At 46.1% G+C, this 22,066-nt stretch overlaps 1 protein-coding gene across 6 annotated transcripts in view; it reads right to left on the bottom strand.

Annotated features, from left to right (window-relative positions):
• Window positions 1-842: 842 nt before the first annotated feature.
• The window catches only part of TANGO6 (transport and golgi organization 6 homolog), a 48,514-nt gene continuing 27,290 nt past the window's right edge, over window positions 843-22,066 (bottom strand). For 2 of the 6 annotated variants that reach the window (XM_053399876.1, XM_053399874.1), the window contains 4 exons: window positions 16,255-16,407; window positions 8,432-8,583; window positions 5,119-5,232; window positions 843-1,360 (listed from right to left, as the gene is read on the bottom strand). In XM_053399876.1, the coding sequence (XP_053255851.1) occupies window positions 1,184-1,360; window positions 5,119-5,232; window positions 8,432-8,583; window positions 16,255-16,407 (596 nt within the window). In that variant the 3' untranslated portion in view covers window positions 843-1,183. Of the gene's footprint in view, window positions 1,361-5,118; window positions 5,233-8,431; window positions 8,584-16,254; window positions 16,408-21,327; window positions 21,500-22,066 lie in introns of those variants that run through there. The other 4 variants (XM_053399875.1, XM_053399877.1, XM_053399878.1 and 1 more) reach the window with 4 other exon arrangements.

Genomic DNA, 22,066 nt, shown 5'->3' on the forward strand with positions numbered 1-22,066 from the left:
CAGTCAACATTGTTGCATAAGATGACTAGAAGAAGTGTTTCCCTTTAATGCTCTGTGGCACCTTTTTTACTCTAGTTCTCAAGAAAAGGGTTGGAGTGGTGGAAGGCCTTGCCCAGCAGCTGCCATTCCATACCTTCCTTTTATTGTATTGTGTACCGAAAAGGTGGACATACTGGAGTTTGCCTTGACTGACTCTTTTTGTTGTTAGAGCTAAGCTATGAGGCTGCACTAGGTGAAGATTTTGGGGAGGACTAATCAGTCAGCCAATGTGGCAGTGGCCTTGAGTGTCCCTTTCTAGCCACCACAGAAGGGATGGCTGAGGACTGTTCAAGCTCCATCATGCCATTCTGAGGTGTGAACTTGTTCCCCTCCTGTTATTTCTTTAAAATACAATTTTTACAGAATTTCCAAAGTACAATTAGGTGTAAACTCGTTGAGCTGACTTCCTATAACTGAGTCATGCAGGATTTTTAAAAAAAGAAATCTAGAGAAACTTTCCTCTGCTGCATTTACAGTCCAAAACAAAAAGCAAAAGGCAGAATGGAATGCCCCAGTCAAGGGCCTGTGAAGGACGGGACCACACTTCAGCTTCATTTCTTGCAAACAAGAAACATCCCATAAAAAGCAAGGAAGAGGATACAAGGCAGGAGTTCACGTAGGGCCAGCTGGTGACTTCACAGCCAACCAGGGATTACAGCCAGGGACTCTGTGATTCATGATCATAGCCACTCCTCTTATACCTGCTCTAAATTTGACTCCCTCTCCACTGGACACCATCTGCTACCAGCCAGGTGGGGTATGTGAACCCTGGTCTATGAAGGCATGCACACTTTCCACACAAGAAAGTTTTCCCCTATGAAATTTATTGCATTGACTGATCCCAGCAGCAGTCCCAAGACAGTCCTTCCCTCCTAAGGGACATGCTTGAATAAGTGTCAAATTTCTGCAAAATCTGCCCATGGGAGCAATGTTCTAGGCAGGCAATGGCCCAGTCTGCTCTCAGGAGCCACAGCTCAAGGACCAGCCACTCCCTCATTGCAGACTAGCACTTCTGAGGCCACAGGGGTTCAAGAGCCCAGCTGGTCGGCTCCCAAACCCCATTTCCCTGAGAGATCCTGATACAGTTCTGAGGTTGTGCTGCACAGTAGCAGGAGTCCTCTGATCCACTGGCACTTGTGCTTCCCTAAGGAAGGACCTCAATCTTTTTCTCAAGAGTTTGACGGGGAAACAGGAGCTCCCTCATGATGCCATCCAGCTCCTCCAAGGCCAGCTGTGCATGAAGTACAGTGACCTCATCCTGTTCGCAGCGCACCACAAACTTCAGCAGATGGTAGAGTTCCAGCAGCGCATCCTGGAGAACCTGGGGGGCGGGGCAGGGGAAGAGGAAAGAGAAAGTTGAATCAGGGTTGAGTGTTTGGGAGTGAACTATTTGGATCCCTAGTGCCTATAATGCACAGGCAGAGTATGGGAGAGTGTTCTTTCTGAGCATCAAACAAAGGCGAGACTGGCCTCTGCTTTGTCTTGCAATGCTTTCTCAATAGTTTCCCACCTTTTTCTGAAGGATCTGAGAGCCAGAATATTGTCAGGATGAGGTTCAGGGGGAGGGGGAGAATACCTTTCCAAATTTCTCTAATCACGGTCTACATGTGGGACAGCCAGGTAATCCCACCCAGACAAGCTTCTCATTAATGCTCAACACATTTTCTGCCTCCTCCACCTCCCACTACACCAAGAGAGTTCTGGCCACTGAGCTCCTGCAGCAGGTGAGCTTTGCAAAGCAACAGAGGCCTGTCTTGCATCTTGCAACAAACAGGCAGCAGCAGATTCTGAAAACAGAAACTTTTATAGACAGGGCTTGCTGGAGACTGCCTGATGAATGCTCACTTCAGAAATAAGGCAAAGCCCTGTGGCTTCTTATGTCCACATATCCACCACAGCAGATCAAAGCCTGGCTATGGGAACATAGGAAGCAACCTTATATGGAGTCAGACCATTAGTCCATCTAGCTCAGTATTGTCAACGCTGACTGGTAGCAGCTCTCCCAAGTTTCAGACCGGGTTTCCTTCCAGCCCTATGCAGAAATGCCCAGGATTGAACCTGGGACCTTCTGCATGCAAAGCTGATGTCCTACCACTGAGCTCAGGCACTTCCCCAATATAGGATCGGTAGCCTTTGCCCCTGTTGAAGGTGTGACACCACTTCCTTTTCTGCAACACCATAGGAAAACACCTCCAGCAGGAAAGCATTGAATCAGTCTGGGAGATCCCCTCTTATTCCTAGGAACAACTGAGGTCATGATAGTGAGCTGTTAGAATGCTTATTCTACACCAGGAAAAGAAACACCCATTGGAGAGGCAGAGTTATGTGCAATGTCCAAAAGAACCTTTCATGCCCCAGAAGCCATTCAGCTGTCCAACCAACTGAGGTTAAAGGGCTCCCTTTGCAGCTGCCTGTCAGAAAATACTTTTGTCTAGATCTGTGCTAGAAAATTCCGTAAGCCTGATCTGGCCCCCAGAGCAATGTTAGCTGGCCCCTTGTAGACCTGTCACATTCTAGTCAAGGTGTGATAAAATGTTTATAACAGGTAAGAGCGAGGAATTAGTATACACCCATCTATCATCTTTTGGATTCTGAACCTAAGGTGCTACCACTCTGCCTCCAGAGGTGTGCTCTACACACTCTTCTGCTTTGCCCAGGCTTCATTACAGACCCTGAGCACCTGAGATTAATTTGTGTAGTGAAAACACACTGCTGACCCTTGTGTAGTGAAAACACACTGCTGACTGTACAGAGCTACCTGGTGGCAGGTAATGGAGCTTGGAATGATCTAAACAGAGTTGCCTTGCTGCATGACACATTGAGAAAAGATAATGGTGATTTCCCAGAACTTTCAATGTTGGGAAAGTGAAACAGCAAAAAAAGAAAACGAAAAAAAGCCAGAAAGCTGCAGATGGGAATCTGCACCGGGTCAAAACTTGCAAAATTGCAGCCATGATCGTGCTGGAGGTGAGAAGGCAACTCTTGTGCTGGTTCGGTTCAAATTTGGAATGAGGGCTCCTGTCCTCATTTGCTCCTGAGGTGCAGAGCTCTCCGGAGCCCAACAGGAAGGAAAAGAGTCCACTGGCATGAGGATGCAATGGGGTCACAAGGCAAAGAGTTTTGCTCAGCCTGAAAAGTTCCCAATTTCAGCATGAGCTTGTACAGGGGCATTTGATGAGAGAGCCACAAGAGCAACCAAATTGTGGGCCTGGCCTGCAAAGGTGTGTGCATTCGCAGAGGGCTGGATTTCCCCTCCCCTTGAAAGGCAGTTGGAGAGTGACTTGTGGATAAATGCCCTTTTCATTTTAGGTACCTGGCACTGAGGCTTCTGCCTGTCCAAAGGTAGAAAGAGAAGCAGCCTTGCCAAAGAAACAGCACTGCTGTGCAGGAGAGGCAGAGAGTCAAGGAGCTTCTCTTAGAGCCCAGCATGGCTAATCCATCCCCACAGGGCTTGGCCAGGAGCGAAGGTAGAAAGGAGCAGGAGGAAGAAGACACAGTCCCTGGGCTTCCTGGATGGGGCACTCCCCAGTGTCCTGCCAAAAGAGATCCGCTGGTGGCAGCTTGCCCAGGGCTCCTGGCCTGCACCTGGCCAACCATGCCAAGGCAGCTCCACCTGATGCTGCTGCACTTTGAAACTCAGGTGGGCAGCCTGTAGAAGCCGCAAGTCCCAGCAGGCCTCATTCACAATACACAGCCTCAATACAAGGAATACATCCCAAAACCCTCAGCAGTTTGGCAACTTGCTTATCAGCTTTGGGAAGTTTGCTGATTGTTTTTGAATTTTATTATTAACCATGCAGAGGCTCTAATGGAGTAACATTCATCTCCTATTCTTAAAAGGAAGTGGCCTGTGACACCATTATTGGGTTGGGGGCAGAGAGAAACTTGGAATAAAAAATGAACAATTTATGTTGTGGAATAATGGGGAAAGGGATTAAAATCCAAAAACCCTCCCCCAAAATACTCCTGCTCAATGAAGACCTGAAGATTTTCATTTCTCTGCTGCTACTCTGCAAATGTTTTATACCTGTTTGACAATGTCAGGGAAACTGCATGTATATTGTATTTGAGCTCCAGTGATATAAATTGGGTTTGGTACTGGCAGTCTAGTAAATACTAAATACTAAAAAATAAAAATCCAAATATTTCCAAATGTCTTTTCCCTTTAAAAACTGCAAGGGGGATAATGTTTCCTATGCTTTCAAAACTTTAGGAAGTGCTTCCACCTCCCATTGTGCTGTTCATTCAAGGTCACTTTCATCCTCTGTAATAATCAAGGACAAGAGTGCAACAGCAGCAACAAGCTGAGAATATGGCTGGAGAGAAATCCTAGCAGGAACAGAATTTCCTGGGCGTGGATGGTGCTTCTACTGCCCTTTGCCTCAACTTGGGAGGCAATTCACCTTGGAAGGGCACCAGGGCAGTTCTAGAAGGCCACACCTTTCATTGACTGCCTGCAGCAACAATCAGATGAACATGATTCTTGTAATCTTTTTTCCAGTGAGTCAATGGTAGTTGCAAATAGTTGCAAATGAAATTCCCACTGCTCAGAGCCAACTTCTGGGATAGAACCAGCTGTGGCCGTCTGAGCCTTGCTGCAAGGATGCTGCCCACACAGGAAAAGGGAAGAGGCAGCCTTCAGTCTGCTGCCAGAAAGCTAGTCCTTTATTTTGTGAAAGTGGCTTAATGTGTTCAGACCTTAATGGGTCTTATTCTGAGTAAAAGACTGTTTGCTCTTGCGTATAGGCTTTCACTTTCAGTACTGAAAGAGGTTCTGTTGCTAGGCTATAGAGGAGAGAAGACCTACAGTTGAGACATGATGGGCAATTTTCACAACATAAATGGTGGCTTCTGGGCACCAGCTCAAGGTGCACCTCTCCTTTTACTTTTTGTCCATTTTCTTTGGTGTTGCCCCCACTCCACTTCTCTTCACACAGGGCACTTGCAGGGCAAAGCACAGCTCTGGCCCTAGGGGGAGTGGGGAAAAACTTTTACCTCCAGTCTCAACCATAAAAGCAGAGGAGCCTGGGCTACAGGGCATCTCTCTTTTGGGCAGAATCAAGAAGGGAAGCAGCTCACCTCCACCGCTCTCGTGCTGAGGCCACGCAGCAGAAGCACCACCACATGAACGGCTGCTCTTCGCACTTCAACCTGACCATCGGTCTTCGCTATTGCTGTCAGACATGAGGTCACCTGTCAGACAGATAAAGTCATAGGCCCTATTAGGTCAGGCAGACTACTTTGCCCACCTATGATGGTCTGTGGGCTGGGGACTCAGGAGTGCCTGCACAGCAAACCTGAGCGCAAAATCAAAGCCCACCACACCAGAACAGTCAAGAGAATAGGAGGTTGCGAAAATGATCTTTCCAGCCCCACCTAAAGACTGAACCTGGGACCTTCTGCATGCAAAGCAGATGCTCTGCCATTGAGCGACAGCCTTTGCTCTAAAACCCCTTGTGGAATGCTGCATAAGGAAACTTAAGTGAGAGAGGAAGAAGTTTTCTTCCCCATCTTGGTGGGAAGGGTCAGTATTGCAAACTCCTGAGCAAAGGCAGCTGCTCCGTCCTTGGAGCTTATTCACATTCGTGGCATGGAAACTGCCACCCAGCTTGTGGTGAGTGGGCAGAACTCCTGTTTCCTGGCCTCCAAGGAGGTCCCTGCTGCTGGTTCTGAAACTGGCAGAGAAGCCTCTGCCCTGCACAGAGTTCCCCACTGTAGCCTCCTTCCTTCAGCTCAAGGGCAGCATTTTCCCCTCCTCCTCTGCAGCAGCTCCTGCTGAATCAGCTGGCACCTGGCCCGCTGCAGAGCCAGAAGCATCCTTCTCTCTCTCCCTCCTCACACATGGAAAAGTGCGGCTTGAAATCTGCACCAAGCCACCCACCTCCTCCCAGTGTGCTGCCGTAGATGCATGGGAGCTATAGCAATAGGCAGCAGCAGAGCTGTCATGCACAGCTCCTGACACCAAGAGGGCATTCACACCTCCTGCTATTCCAGCTTCAGCACTGCAGGAAGGAGGAGGGGAAGCAGCTGCTTTGCATGCAAAAGGCGCCTTGTTCAATCCTGCCAGGTGACACCTCTCCAATTAAAATAATCTCACATATGTAGCAGGTGATGAGCAAGCTTTCTCTTTTTGCTCAATACCCTGGGAGAGCCTGCTGCTGTTCAGAGCAGACACTGCTGAGCTAGACAGACAAAGGGTCTGACCTGCTACATAAGGCTGCTTCCAATGCACCCAGCAGGATTCTTTCAAACCTTTGTGGGAATGAAGCTTATGGTCATTTTACCTAGATACTCCATAATGTGTTTTTTTTTAATGTATAAAAAACCAGCCTATTTTACTCACAGCTATTGAGGACAAAGGTTGTGTACGCACTATTGTCTTTAAGGCACATTAAAAGCACACAGACCCACACACCTCAAATAAACTTGGGGACTGGTTTGTTAAGGGTTGCTGGGATTTGTAATACTGTGAGGGGTCAATAATAGTGCCCAGAATTCTTTGAGGGAAAGAAGGTGATCTGAATGTGCTTCAAAGGTATAGTGTGAACACAGTGGTCCAATTATGGACTTCTTTTCCACCCCGTAGCCCTTTTCACATATACGTATGGGTGGCTTGCAGTTTCTCACCTGTGGTAGCAAAATTAGGATGTCATTCTGGTTTAACTAAACACCAAACAAAAGGCTGCAATATGTAGTGTGTGTCTCTGCAGATTAGTTAACCCTGGACAGAGCTTCCATCAGGTTTCTCAACCCAGCAGGAGGGCCAGGGTCAAGTGACCCTGAAATGGCACACAACATGCCTCTGAACTTATTATCCTTGGAGGTGGCCCCCAAAAGCATTACTGTGCAGAATCCAGAGAACTGATCCCTCCTGCCTGTGAATACCAAGGTGTACCTGCCTGGTGGGCACTATTTCCATGGCACCCATCTCCATAGCACCGAAGTGCATCATTGGACGCAAGAGCATTCACAGCCCTGCTCCAGCTAGTTGTTGGAGAAGTGGCAGAGGGCAAATGGAAAACACAGACTTCTTGGCTGTTAAGAGTCCATTCAGCAACCTTCCAGGCAGCAAAAGGCACACCCTAGCTTCCAGTAAGCCTTACTTACTAGGTCAGGGGTAGGCAACCTAAGGTCCGTGGGCCAGATGCAGCCCAATCGCCTTCTCAATCCGGCCTGTGGACAGTCTGGGAATCAGCGTGTTTTTACATGAGAATAATGTGTATTTTTATTTAAAATGCATCTCTGGATTATTTGTGGGGCATAGGAATTTGTTCATCCCCCCCTCCCCCAAATATAGTCCAGCCTACCACATGGTCTGAGGGACGGTGGACCGGCCCACAGCTGAAAAAGGTTGCTGACCCCTGTACTAGATACTTAGCATTGTGCTTGGCCTGTGGCTCTCATCTCTGCAAAGGAAGCTGCCTTTTACCAAGTCAGATCATTGGGTCCATCTGGCTCAGTCCTATCTGCAGTGAATAGCAGAGGCTCTCTAGGTTTCAGACAGGGACATTCCCAGCCCTGGCTAGACCCCAGGGGTTGAATTTGGAGCCCTTCTGCAGGCAAAGCAGATGCTCTACCACTGAGCTACGGAGGAGGAGAAAATACAGATACAAAAACCCAGGAGAGGTTGGGGAGACTGAGGTAGGGTTGTGACTCATTGATAGAGCATTGGCTTTGCAGGCAGAAGGTCCCTGGTTCAGTTCCTGGCGTCTCTTAGTAGGGCTGGGGACGTCTCCTGTCTAAAACCCTGCAGAGGTGATGCCAGTCAGAACAGACAATGTTGAGCTAGATGGGCCAATAGCCTGACTCGGTATGAGGCAGGTGTTCCGCAGCTTGACACAGAAATGCACGGTTGTGAGTGTTCTGTCCCTGGAGCGCCCAGTTGTGGCTCTGATGGACTTAACCTTGAAAGACACCAGTCAAACTGCCCGTGTTTAATGGAAGATACCCAATTATCAAACAGCACAGGACAGTGGAGAGTGTATTAGTGGGCAGAAGGCGAAAGGCACTGGAAAGTGTTACGCTGTCTGAAAAAAAGAAGTCTGTGAGAATGCCCTACAGCGGCCTTCCCCAACACAGTGCCCTCCAGATGCTTTGAACTGCAACACTCATCTGTCCCAGTATCACATGACTGTGCTGCCTGGGGCTAATGGGAGTCTAAAACATCTACCTGGAGTGCACTAGGCAGAGGGAGTATGTCGAAGGGGCTCTCAGAAGTCAAAGAGGCCAAAGGAATTCATAGCATAGGGGGTATATACCAGCACTAATCAGGCCACAGGTTTCCATTTGGGAGGAAGTTATATAAGCCTCCCCTTCCAAGCATGCCACCCCAGTAGCCTGTCATGTTCCAGTAGCAACAAAAACTTTAGAGAGGAGGTGATGTGGCCAATACCTCATGGACCACAGAGCCCAGCTGAAAATGAAGTATCTGGCACAGCTCTCCCAGATTGGACAGGCTGCTTGCCCTAAGAGTGCCATCCAGATCTCTTGCTCCTCGCAGAAAGGCGTGGATCAGGTTGTCTCGGTATGAGAAGGCCATGTCTCCTGTAAGAGTGGGGGCGGGGGAGAGAAAGGTTCCGATTATTTAAGTCACTCACCTTTTGCAGAACAGAGCTCTGTACTATGGAGAAGAAGTAGACAAAGAGATAGAGAATGTATTAAACTTATCACCCATGAAAAATACATAAAACTCTTGTTAAGCAAGAGCTTTGGCTGGGTGGGGGCCAGCACTGTTGATCTCTCTTGGGGAAAAGCGGCCTGCTCCATGGAGGACACAACGAGATGGGCAGAGATAAGGAGCCAAGGACAAATGGAGATCCCAGGCTTTTGGTGTGTTGCCACCTCCCTTCCATCAGCAATGATTTTCCGACTCACGTGTAAACCACCAGACAGTGCAGGTGGTTGGCAGAGGATAGCTCTGCTGGAGGTGGCAGCGTCACACAGCCTGGACAATAAAGCTGTGGTGGTTTAAATTGAAAACTTATCTATCACATGGCAATGAGCTACAGCTCCAATCTAGAAGTCACCTTGGCCAGTGGTGCTCTGCTATCGACCAGTCAAGATCACACGCTTTGGTGAGTGTTCACAGCTGACCAGGCGCCTGGCCCATCTGCACACACCCCCCCTTCTTATGCAACCATCCACTGGCCTGTGGCTCAGAGTGGCAGCTGTCAGCATGTGTGCCCATGGGCATCTACAATGTGACGCCAGTTTTCCTGGACTCACCTCTGACCTCTGATCTGTGGGCAGCCCAGCCTCTTGTGGCTTCTGTGCAGGAGGATCCCCAGCCAGTCCTAGCTAATAATCTAGTGATTTTTGTTCCACATTTTGAGCAGGTTCCCAGGATGGCTGGTCAGGCAGCCACCTGTTAGGAAAGGTGATGCTTCTTATTGCCCCAAATTCCTCTTCTCTGCCCAGAAGAGGAATCCTGAAGTCAATTCTTGCTGACTTGGGAGCAGATTTTTCTCTTACTGAGAGAGAGAGAAAGAGTAAGTGTCTGGGACTTTGCAGTGCTGCTCACCCTGACCCAACAAGCAGCACTACTAGCAGATACATGAACAGCTGCTGGTGCAAAAAGCTCATTCTTTTCAGGGAAGAAGTGATGTGAACTTCGACCCGGAAGGATGTTTTCAATTCTGCTCTCACTACTGCTTGCCCTTACTTCCCCATCTATAAAATGGGAGGAAGGACACTTCCAAAGTGACTCTGGTTACAGGGGCTGAAAGGCTCTGGTCCAGCCCTCTTAATCTTTGCAGTCAGTTCTGGACCACAATGCTGCAAAAGTCCCTGGGATTTTGTAGTGAGTAGTGAGTAGGGCTGTGGGTGTGCAAGTAGCCGTATTCCTGTGCCTCAAAATGGTTGCTGTTAAGATGCCCAAACTCAGAACCATGAAGAACCAACCCATGTAAAAAGAATCCAGGGGTCTTCATAGACCACAAGCTTAATGTAAGTCAACAATGTGAAAAAGGTATCACAGTTTAAGAAGGATATTGGCAGGCTTGAATGTTTGCAAAGGAGAACAACCAAGATGATAAAAGGACTGGAAACCAAGCCTTATGAGGAACACTTGAGGGAGCTGGGTATGTTTAGCCTAGAAAAGAGAAGCCGTTTTTAAATATCTGAAGGGGTGTCACATGGAGGATGGAGCAAACTAGTTTTCTGCTGCTCCAGAGGATGGGACCTGAACCAATGGATTCAAATTACAAGAAAGGACAGCAAGAGCTATTCAACAGTAGAATGAATTACCTCAGAAGGAGGTGGACTTTCCTTCACTGGAGGTTCTAAAACACGTTGGGTGGTCATCTGTCAGGCAGCTGAGATTCCTGCATTGCAGGTGGTTGGACTAGATGACCCTTGAGGTGGATCCCTTCCAATTCTACAATTCTATGATTCTAGACGCATGCAACAGAATAGAATGTGGCTGTCATGTCAGTCCCAAGGGGGTCAGGCAGAAGGTAACATCATGCCTTTTACTAACAACACCAATTTAATGCCAGTCTAAGAGTACGCCAGCTTTCTTTCAAGTTTCACAAAATTATTCATCAGAGAATGGAGAGGAAGCAAATATACACAACTGGGATTTCTGTTTGCCCATTCAGAGGCCACAGCAGACCAAGTGCATTAGTAACAGCAAAGCGTGTGAAAACTAGAGTGAGCAATCCGATTGTGCTCCTTAACCCATGACACAGAACAGCAAAGGGCAACAAGTCTAAAAGGAAGAGCCAGAAGACATTTGCTCTGTGGCAACTGCTCCCCCACCCGCTGCCGCTGTGACTAAGTAGAACCAGTGGGGTGTGCAAACTTGCTGCAGGGTGGGTGGGGGGAGCACGATGAGGCAGGACTGAATGTGGGTTTATTCAAGCACTCAGACAAGAACAAGAGTTACATGACAGGCCATAAGCACTTCTGCACTGGATACACCCTGGCGCTTCCTGCCACACTGTCAGACAGGCACAGGATGAAAGGGTAATCCCTTAATTTTCATTAGCCGCCTCTCTGGTTCCCCCTGAATTCCAAAGCATACAAATCCCACCCCCACTGGTCTTTGTCTCACCTGCATGTCAATGGGACAAAAGGCACACACATATGCATCTGCCCTGAAGGGGCTTCAGCCATGGAGGAGGAGTGGGGGAGGGATGCCAGCTGAGGGTACCTTTGCTGCTGCACAGTTACAACCTTTGCTCTGTTTTCTCAACTCTTAAGCTAAGAACCAACCTCAAATTCTGTATCTTGAACAACTTGTGCACAGTAAGCAGAATCTTGTAGATATCTTTATTCCACAAAAATCTATTTTGGCTCTGTGACCAGAACAAGCCCGGCTTTGGTCTCAGGTACCAGCTGCCTTTGCACACATATTTTCAAGCTGTAAAGTCTATAGTGGTAGTACTTGGGGTGAGATGGGGAGCTGTCTACTCTGCTGAAGGAAATTAGCTTGCATCCCTCGTAACTGTTAACACCCCCCTTGGTGGGATGCAAGGCCTGCAGTGCACCAGCCCACCCAGGGTGTCAGAAGCATCTCCCTCCCAGGCGCCCCTAGACAGCTGAGGAGGAGGAGGAGTTCTAATTATTATGACTCTTGCCTACGAAAGCAGCACTTTTCCTGGATCAGGAGCTGAATGAACAAAGCAGGTTCCCTCCCAGCCCCCTCCCCCATGCAGTGAATGATCCCTGAATAAGAAGAGGAAGTGTCTCAGCTGACATCCTGGGGGAAGGTTTAATGTGTTTAAACTCAATTGATAATGCAAATCCTTCAGCAATGCCTGGAAGGGGGAGAGGAGAAGCACCTCTTTCCTCCCCACCCCAAGAGAAGAAAAATGAGACTACACAGGCACATATAAGCCACAGTTCTAGCTGCTCCCCCCCCAACTCCTGAAGTTACACACAACGGGGGTCAGGTTGCACAGATTCCCTTTCCTTCCTTAACCGTTCCAGCCAGCTGACAGATCTCAACTTGTCTTCAGCTTTCTGCTGCCTGAAGAAGAAAATCTGCTTTCTAATGAGGGCTGACATGAAAGCAGCAGAACTGTTGCAAACCAGCCGCTCCCTCCTGGGATGCAGGCGGTCTGCTTGTGCAGGAGTTGTCCCTTTGCAAAAGGCATCCCAGAGCTTAGGGTATTTGCTGCAGTCAAGACCTGCAGGGCAGGGTTTGCCTAGGCACCCCACCTCCCATCCTCCTCCTTCCCAGAGTATCACTGGAGTCCTTCTCCTCAGCAATAAATGCATCTGTGCCATGATGGAGCAGATGGGTCAAAATTAGGCTCCTTTTGCTTCCAGCAGTAAGTCACAGTTCCACAGTTGCTTCCAGCAGTAAGTCACAGCAGTAAGTCACAGTTGTGCAACTCTCGCTATTACACTGCCACAAAGGCAGAATAACCAACATTACTTTGGAAAAGTTTTCCTCCACACCAGTGATACCAATATCCAGAGGTGCAGAAGGGTTTTTGCCACAGCCAGCACTCCCTGCAGCCGTTTGGAGCAGAGACAACCCCAAAGCAAAGCAAATTTCAGAAAAGATTAGCAGCAGGGGGTGGGGAAGGAAATCCAGTGATTTTTAAGAATAGAGAGCACAGTCTTAAATAGTGCTGTAGTGTTGAAAAATGTGAAGACGTACAAAACACTTTGGTTTAATTTGGTCTATAAATAGACAGACTAGTTGGTGCATGCCAAATAGGGGGCTGTGCTGACAGCGGTGCAAGAACCAGGGTGGGTAGGAGTGGCAGAGGCCGGGAGTGAAGTATGACACCTCAGCAGCCTCAAGGGACCCTCATTCAGATCAGCAGCCCCACACCCATAATGTATGACCAAGCAGTGGGAGAAGCCACAACACACACAGCCTCATAGCTGCAGTCCCCAGGGGTGTTGGTGTGTGTGTGTGTTTGTGTGTCAAAGCCCAGGGCTGTTGTCGGGGGTCAGGGGGCTTGAGCTCCAAGTCTTTTGCCCTGGGGTGGATATCTCCTGTACCTTCTCCCCTTTGTTTATTTTTTTTTTAAATTACTCCCCCTCTGAAGGGATGCGGGTGGCGCTGTGGGTAAAAGCCTCAGTTGCCTAGGGCTTGCCGATCAAAAGGTCGGTGGTTCGAATCCCCGCGGCGGGGTGCGCTCCCGTTGCTCGATCCCAGCGCCTGCCAACCTAGCAGTTTGAAAGCACCCCCGGGTGCAAGTAGATAAATAGGGACCCCTTACTAGCGGGAAGGTAAACGGCGTTTCCGTGTGCGGCTCTGGCTCGCCAGAGCAGCTTCGTCACGCTGGCCACGTGACCCGGAAGTGTCTCCGGACAGCGCTGGCCCCCGGCCTCTTGAGTGAGATGGGCGCACAACCCTAGAGTCTGTCAAGACTGGCCCGTACGGGCAGGGGTACCTTTGCCTTTACTCCCCCTCTGAAACTTAGCCTCAGTTTGCATTAGCACATGCAGATTTGTATCATGGGCCTGGGGCCTCAAAATAATTTTAAGTCAATCACTGAGCACCTAAGTGGCCAAAGTGCTTCCATTCATTAAAAAAAACTAAAAAACTTCTAGAAGATTAACAATAAAAAGCAATGGGAATAGGGCAGAAAGATAAGAAAATTGTGACTGGAAAAGCCTTCCTGATGTTTAGCTGACTAGGAAGGACAGGGACCACCCCCCTTCCCCAAAAAAGCACTCTTGCTGGGGGCAGGGAAAGCAGGAGGGAGCAGCACCTTGAAAAGGAAAAGAAAGAAAAGAAAAGAAAAGAAAAGAAAAGAAAAGAAAAGAAAAGAAAAGAAAAGAAAAGAGAGGAGGGTAAAGCCCTGACACACAGGGGAGCAATTATGCTATTATCTTTAAAGAAAGGGCCCTTTGCCAGCAGCAACTCATCAGTGAGCCAAGAGAATTTTCCAGCAGATGAGGTGTCTGAGTGCACCTTCTTTCTACCTGCAAGAAGAAAAAGTAGCTCCACAGACCAGGCACAGCAGTGGGGAGCGGGGAGTAGAGGGTGCGCCAATCACTGCCAAAAGGGCAACATAGCACCAAAAGGGGCCACATGCTCTACCTTCACAATTGGAGGTAGTATATGTTTCTGGAGGACCTAACCAGAAGCCCAGTAGTAAAGGTGGTTGTGTTGCCATAGAGAAGCTCCTCTCCTCATCCCTGAAGAGCAGCAAAACCAGAGAGAGGAAGGGGGCAAACAGGTGGGTAGATTCATTCAGGAGATCTGAGCTGGTACCAGCTGGGCTCTGTTTGAAGGCAGTTTTGCAAGAATCCAATGCTACGTATGCCTGTGGGACAGGGTTGCTTGTTTGCCAGGCATCGATGTACCTGCTCATAAAATCACAGACCTGCTGAGGAAAACAAACTCTGGCATTGCTTTTGCACATGTGTGAACTTCAAGGAGTTACTTCAAAGAGCCATTGGGCTGTATCCAACTAAGTTATCCTTGGACTAGATAAGATTAATGGGCCTAACTTAGCCATGCTCATTCCTTTCAAGGGGTCTGCTCCAAGGAATGCTGGGCACAATTCATTGTGCTGAATGCCAACAGTTATGTTGGAACAAGGCCTATAACCAGGTGGTAAATTGCCAAATTTCACAGCCTGGAGCCTTGTCTCTTCAGAGGCCCCATTCTTTGCCCAGAAATGCTAAAGTCTCTTAGAATATGATTTATGCTTGGAGTGGGCAACCAGTCACTCAGAAGAAGCACACAATATTCCGATTTGGTCTGAGTGAAAGGGCAGTCAAGGTAGATGCAGCTTAGCCCACAAACAGGAGTTTTCAATCTGGGGGTGCATGTTGTACTTTGGAAGCTTATCAGAAGATCAGTATTAATGGCAGAGAGGCTTCCTCACCACCACAACCACCCCTTTCTTGCAATGCATGATCAGATGGAAGTGTCAGGAGTGTTCTAGGTCACCTGTTCAGTACATAATGGTCAACAGCATGGCCCTGGTGCCTGAGTGTGCACATGTCCCAGGATCCTTTACATCATGCAGGGCTTCTCAAGCAGACAAGCTGATGTCAAATAGGCCAGTTCCCTCAACGCAAAAAGCGTGAAAACCAGAAGAGGTCCTCACACACTGAACATCTGTTTGAGAAAATATTTATTTAGCTGCCACAGAAGCCAAACCAAGGAGGAAACCCTGTAATCCCCCCTCTCTTTTATCAAACTAAAAGATTTAAAAGCCAGTCTTTTAGCCATTTTCTGCTTCAGACAAACAGGTGGGATGCACAGATGGAGAAACATCTGGGCCAGATGGTAATTTAATGAGTTAGGCTCAACATATATAAAGCACAATAAGGCTAAATTGGCCAAGCAGGATTTGCAGCACAGAGTGCAGGGAGCAATCTGTTTGCTGGCAACAGCAGCGGACAAAAGACTCGAGATGGCTGTGGTGGCACCATCAAGACTGGCTCGTGCACCCTGCTAAGCTGGCACCTGTCCCCCTGGACCCCAGTTGTGTAGAGGAGCTTGGATGCCACCAAGAAGCAATCACTTTAACAAACAAAAACCTTTAAAGAAAGGCCTAAGTTCCAGAGAACTCAGCCACTGTCATGCCCAGACAAGTCACAGGGCTCCAGTCTTAGGGAAACAGCAGGCAATGCAGCCAAGTTTTATAATGGTGCCTTGTAACATGCAGGAAACTGGTGGGCAATTCCTGAACTTCCATTTATGGGGAAATGAAGCAAGGAGAAAATTAATAGTGCCGTTAAATAGCATGCACAGATTCTAATACAACTTGAGGCCTAGAAAAAGGAGGTGACTCATTCCCTTAGACATGCCTAATTTTCCTTTGTAAGGGCAGGGCATGCTGTGTTACTCCAATCTGTGCCAGAGGACGTGACTCCAAAGCCAGGGGAGGGTGACCTGGGTGGGTCCCAACAGTAGCTTCCCCTGCTGTCAGTTTGGTGCTTAGGCACCTGAAGGCAAAGATGCTGTTGTGGAAGAAGGAGCAGGGATCTCTTCTAGCACGGCTCTGTCCAGGTGGAATGTTCTGCCCACACACTGAACAGCAAAGCTAGAGGCATCTGTAGATTGTGAAGGCTGGGTACCAAGCTGCCAAGGAACATCAATGCTGTTTGGCACTCTGCACTTAGTACAACCAGTTGTGGGTTTTATATCAGTAAATGAGCATTACTCAACTTCCTGGACAAGCGTGATTATAAAGCCAGCATAGGCCTCCTCAGAGAGCCACATGTTCTGGTGCTCCACACGCTGCTGGAGCAGCTCTGGCACAAAATTCCCAGTGGGAGCTGCAAACTCACCTAGTGCCCGTGTGATGCGCATCAGGGCCTCCCCCACTTTCATCCTGGTCTCTACCGTCTGTGCTTCCTGTGTGCCTGGATGAGCGCTCCCATATTGGGCCAGCAGGTAGGGAAGGACTCGCTCTGGGAATGCATCCGACAGCAGCACAACACCTGAAGATCAGGAGAAAGATGTTAAGTGATTAAGTTAACTTTATGAGAATATAGGTTTTGGAAAAGCGTTAAAATGATATACACTGAAATTCAACCAAGGGGACATGAGGAAGTCGCTTAACAATGTTAATAAGATTAGTCTTAATAAGGTTAGGATTTATGTTTGTTTGTTTGTTTATTTGTTGGTGTGTTTAAAAATTTGTGGAAAACCAATAAAATTTATTTGGGGGGGGGGGGACACCGGAAGATCAGGAGAAAGAGAAGCACCAGGGAGTGACATAGAAGGCAGGCATTGGCAACTGTGTGGACCGATGTCCAAGATGCTAGTGGGGATACTTTGAAATGATGGCTTTTTGAGCCCTTTCCCAGCTCTCCAATTCCAAATCCAGAGGGGATAGCAGAGAAAGAACTGCCTCAAAAGAAAGGAGGAGAGATTGACAATGAGATTCACACAGAGGACTTGGAAGGATTGAGCAATGTGCCTAAGAAAGGTAGAATAGTTTTAAGTGATCTTATTGCCCACCTGGATAATTATTCAGATTTTTAAAAAAAATTTTAAAGATATTTATTGAAGTTTTACAAAAAGAAGAAAATTACAGAATAAAAAGAAAACAAGAGGGGGGGGAAAGGAGAAAAATACAAAAAATACAAAAATACATAGAAAAAAATATATAGAAAAAATTAAAAACAAATCAATCTTTTCATATCTTAAATTTCGTTTATTTCCCCGACCTCCTCACACCTCCCTTTTTTGTATTCCCGTTCACATGGTAAATTCAGCAAATCCTTACCCTCTTTCATTTATCTTAACTCTATATCTCAACATATTATAACTATATATTTTCATCTGTTATCAACCCATTTTTACATATTCTTATTGACCTTGTTACTAAGGCCGCTTAATTTCAATCCAACATCATTTTAACATTCGTTAATTTTACAATGTTTCTGCAAATAGTCTTTAAATTTCTTCCAATCTTCTTCCACCGACTCTTCTCCCTGGTCTCGGATTCTGCCAGTCATTTCCGCCAGTTCCATCACCTTCATCTGCCACTCTTCCAGGGTGGGTAAATCTTGTGTCTTCCAATACTTTGCAATAAGTATTCTTGCTGCTGTTGTAGCATACATAAAGAAAGTTCTATCCTTCTTTGGCACCAATTGGCCGACTATGCCCAGGAGGAAGGCCTCTGGTTTCTTCAGGAAGGTATATTTAAATACCTTTTTCATTTCATTATAGATCATCTCCCAGAAAGCCTTAATCTTTGGGCACGTCCACCAAAGGTGAAAGAATGTACCTTCATTTTCTTTACATTTCCAACATTTATTATCGGGCAAATGATAGATTTTTGCAAGCTTGACTGGTGTCATGTACCACCTGTATATCATTTTCATAATATTCTCTCTTACATGCCGTAAATTTCATACCTGTGGTCCACAACTGTTCCCAGTCAGCAAACATAATGTTATGTCCAACATCTTGTGCCCATTTAATCATAGCAGATTTAACCGTTTCATCCTGAGTATTCCATTTCAACAGCAAGTTATACATTCTTGAAAGTATCTTTGTTTTGGGATCTAACAGTTCTGTTTCCAATTTTGATTTTTCCACCTGGAAGCCAATTTTTTTGTCCAAATTATAAGCCTCCCTTATTTGATAATAGTGAAGCCAGTCTCGCACTTTATCTTTTAATTTCTCAAAACTCTGCAATTTCAATTTGTCTCCTTCTTGTTCCAAAATTTCCCAATATTTTGGCCATTTGGCCTCCATATTGAGCTTTTTCTGAGCCTTTGCTTCCATCGGTGACAACCACCTTGGGGTTTTATTTTCAAGTAAGTCCTTATATCTTATCCAGACATTAAACAATGCTTTCCTGACAATATGGTTTTTAAACGCTTTATGTGCTTTAACCTTGTCATACCACAAATATGCATGCCACCCAAAAACATTATTAAAACCTTCTAAATCCAAAATGTCTGTGTTCTCAAGAAGCAGCCATTCTTTCAACCAGCAGAATGCTGCTGATTCATAATAGAGTTTAAGGTCTGGCAGGGCAAATCCACCTCTTTCCTTTACATCAGTTAATATTTTAAATTTTATTCTGGGCTTCTTGCCCTGCCAGACAAATCTAGAAATGTCTCTCTGCCACTTCTTGAAACAGTCCATTTTGTCCAAAATTTGCAATGATTGAAACAAAAATAAGATTCTTGGCAATACATTCATCTTTATAACAGCAATTTGACCTAACAAGGAAAGCTTCAAGTTTGACCATATCTCTAGATTCTTTTTCACTTCTGACCAACATTTCTCATAATTGTCTTTAAATAGGTTTAAGTTCTTAACAGTCATATTAACCCCCAGGTATTTTACTTTCTTAACCAATGTTAAACCTGTCTCCTTCTGAAACCTCTCTTTCTCAATCGGTGTTAAGTTTTTCTCAAGAACTTTAGTGTTTAACTTGTTCAACTTAAATCCTGCCACATGACCAAATTCTTGAATCAATTCTAATACTCTTTTAGTACTAGATTCTGGCTCCTGTAACGTCAGTACTAAGTCATCTGCAAAAGCTTTCAATTTGTACTGTTTACATTTGTACTGATCATATTTAGCAGAACCTCCAGGACCGAAATAAAAAGCAATGGGGAAATTGGGCAGCCTTGTCGTGTCCCTTTCTCTATCTTAAATTCCTCTGTCACCACATTGTTAACTATTAGTTTAGCCTTTTGTTCTGAGTAAATTGCACTTATACCATTTTCAAACCCTTGACCAACCCCCATCCCCTGAAGATTTTTCTTCATGAAACTCCAAGAAATATTATCAAAGGCTACAAAAATTAAGACTGCTTTAGTATTAATGTTCACTTGCAACTTCTCCAAAATGTTAATTATATTCCTCGTGTTGTCAGACAAGTGTCTACCCGGGAGAAAGCCAGCTTGGTCTTTATGTATCTCCTCCACTAATACTTTTTTTAACCTTTTAGCCAAGATATCTGCAAAAATTTTGTAATCCACATTAAGCAGGGATATGGGGCGGTAGTTCTTAAGTTGTGTCTTTTCAGACTCATTTTTCGGTATAAGTATAATATAGGCTTCCTTCCACGACTCTGGTGCTTTTTTCCCCTCCAAAATTTCATTACAAACCTCCTTTAGTGGTTGAATTATCCAATCCTTCAAGGATCTATAATATTTTGAGGTTAAGCCATCCGGCCCTGGAGATTTGCCCAACTGCATATTCTGGATGGCACCTTCCACCTCCTGTTCTGTTATTTTATAGTTCAACATTAACTTACTTTCTTGAGAATTTTTTTGTAGTCCATTTGTTTTTAAAAATTGGTCTATATCAAAGTCTTTCTGTGGCCCTTGTGTATATAACTGTTTAAAGTACCTCTGGAAGCATTTTCTAATTTCCACTGGATTCTGAATATTCTTTCCTTCCACTTCCAAGTTGGTAATGGTGTTAAGTTTTTGTCTTTTTTTCATTTGCCAAGCTAGCAATTTTCCACATTTATTGGCCGATTCAAATGTCCTTTGTCTCATCTGTTTAATTTTCCATTCTATTTCCTGATTCATCATCTTCATATATTGAACTTGATATAACTTTATTTCTCTCAGAATCTCTTGTGACTTTGGTTTCGCTCTCAATTTCTTCTCACCCTTTTATTTTTTCCAAAATTTTGTCTTTTTTCTCATTTTGAGTTCTCTTCTTTATTGGATTCTGTTGAATTAGAAACCCCCTCATAACTGCTTTGCTTGCGTCCCAGATTACTCTTTTTTCGATGGTGGTGTTCATATTTATCTCAAAATAGTCTCTCAAGGTTTTTTGGGCCTTCTTGGTAACCTCTTGATCTCTAAACAAGGTGTCATTCATCCTCCATCTGAAGGAACCGGTTGGTGTTAATTTCATCTCCATTTTCACAGCATTATGGTCGGAGCAAGTTTTAGGGCAAATTTCCACTTTTCGAGTCTTAGGTGCCAGTCCTCTAGTTATCCAGATTTGGTCAATTCTTGTCCATGTCATTTTGGCTTCAGAGAAGAAGGTTCCCTCTCTACCCAAGGGATTCTTTATTCTCCAAATGTCAACCAAGTCCATATTGTCAGTCATCTCAAAAAAGGTTTTTGGTAGTCTGCCATCTTTGGTAACTACCTGTCTCTGTGACTTGTCCATGTTTGTAGATACCACTCCATTCATATCTCCCATCATGATAATGTTGTAATCCATATAGTCTAACAATGTCTCATGCAACTTCTTAAAAAATTCAGATTTCCCATGATAATTATTCAGATTTTATTTTTTGCCCTTGTCCAAAGGGTGTTTATAATAGCCTTATTGCCACATTGCCTTATCCTGGGAGTGGGAATTCCCTAGATGTTGTTGAACTCCATCTCCCATCAGTCCCAGCCAGCATGATTAGCAGGGATGGGAGCCATAGTCCAGAAACAACTGAGAAACCCTCAATTCTTCAGCCCTGTTGGCAGTGTGAGAGCTTTGCCAGCTTAACACAGCTCTCTTGCAAGGCAAAACAAACCAGAAAAAGCCTCAAAAAGGGAATTCCCAACACGTGGGAAAGAATTGTCTCCGAAGCAGAATTGACCTACAGGAAACTAGAAACCCCTGGCTTGGCAAAGCACCACACGACTTTGCTAACCTGGTGCCTGCCCTGACTGAAGCTGATGAGAGTTGTAATCCAAAATAAATGTAGGGCACCAGGTTGTCATAGGCAGCAACAAAAGGTGCCAACTTAACCAGCTTCAACTCTGTCCTGATGGTGGCTGTGCCAAAAAGACCACATTCCCAAAGAGGTAGCTGCATTCATGTGCAGCAACAAGGTGGCAAAGATCTGGATGTCATCAGAGATGAGCTGGCAAAGACCGGCTTCATTAGATGCCATCCACAAATCACAACAGCAGAAAGGTGCTACTTACAAAAGTTCATGTCATGTGAGTCACTGCCCCTGGAAGAGGCAAGGGCAGCACCAGGGAATCAAGCCTAACTCTGGCCCACTGAAGAGAACTAGAATCAAGGTCTCCCTTCTGAGTGTGCTCCTAGAAGTGTTGTGTGTCCTACAGCCTTGCTCCAAGAAGTCATGGCAGCATTCTACAGTCAAGCCAGAGTAAACAGTGGGGAGGAAGCACGCTTCACTTAACTGCAAGTTCCATCACAGAATCATCAGAGCTGTGAAAACAGCCCAGCTCCTACTGGGCCATGCCCAACACCTTCAGTTCAATAGCTGCTTGCATTTGGCCTTGAAGGCCCAGGTTACGACCTCAACCCTTTGAGATGATGCAGATGCAGCTGTCTTTCACATCCCTTTGATCTCCAGTTCCAGATCAGACATGCCTCTGGGCACAGGAAGAAAAAATGGAGGAGGAGGGAGGAAAATGCCCTGGGGATTAGAAGCAGCAGGTTGTTGGGAAAATAGGTATTATGGGATTGTTACATCTGCTAAGGGCATTGTCAGCTGGTGGCGGAGTGGGATGACTAGGCTCCATTTGGGAACTCAAGCACCTGTTGCTGTGCTTGACAGAGTTCCAAGGCTTCCTATCCCCATGCTAGGTGGCCTGCCTCTCAGCCTAACCTACCTCATAGGGTGGTTGTGTGGATTAATTGAGGAGGAGGAGAACCATGTACACCACATAGAGCTCCTTGGCGAAAATGTGGGTT

The sequence above is a fragment of the Podarcis raffonei genome, chromosome 8 (genome assembly GCF_027172205.1).
Source record: "Podarcis raffonei isolate rPodRaf1 chromosome 8, rPodRaf1.pri, whole genome shotgun sequence".
Taxonomy (NCBI): Eukaryota; Metazoa; Chordata; class Lepidosauria; order Squamata; family Lacertidae; genus Podarcis; species Podarcis raffonei.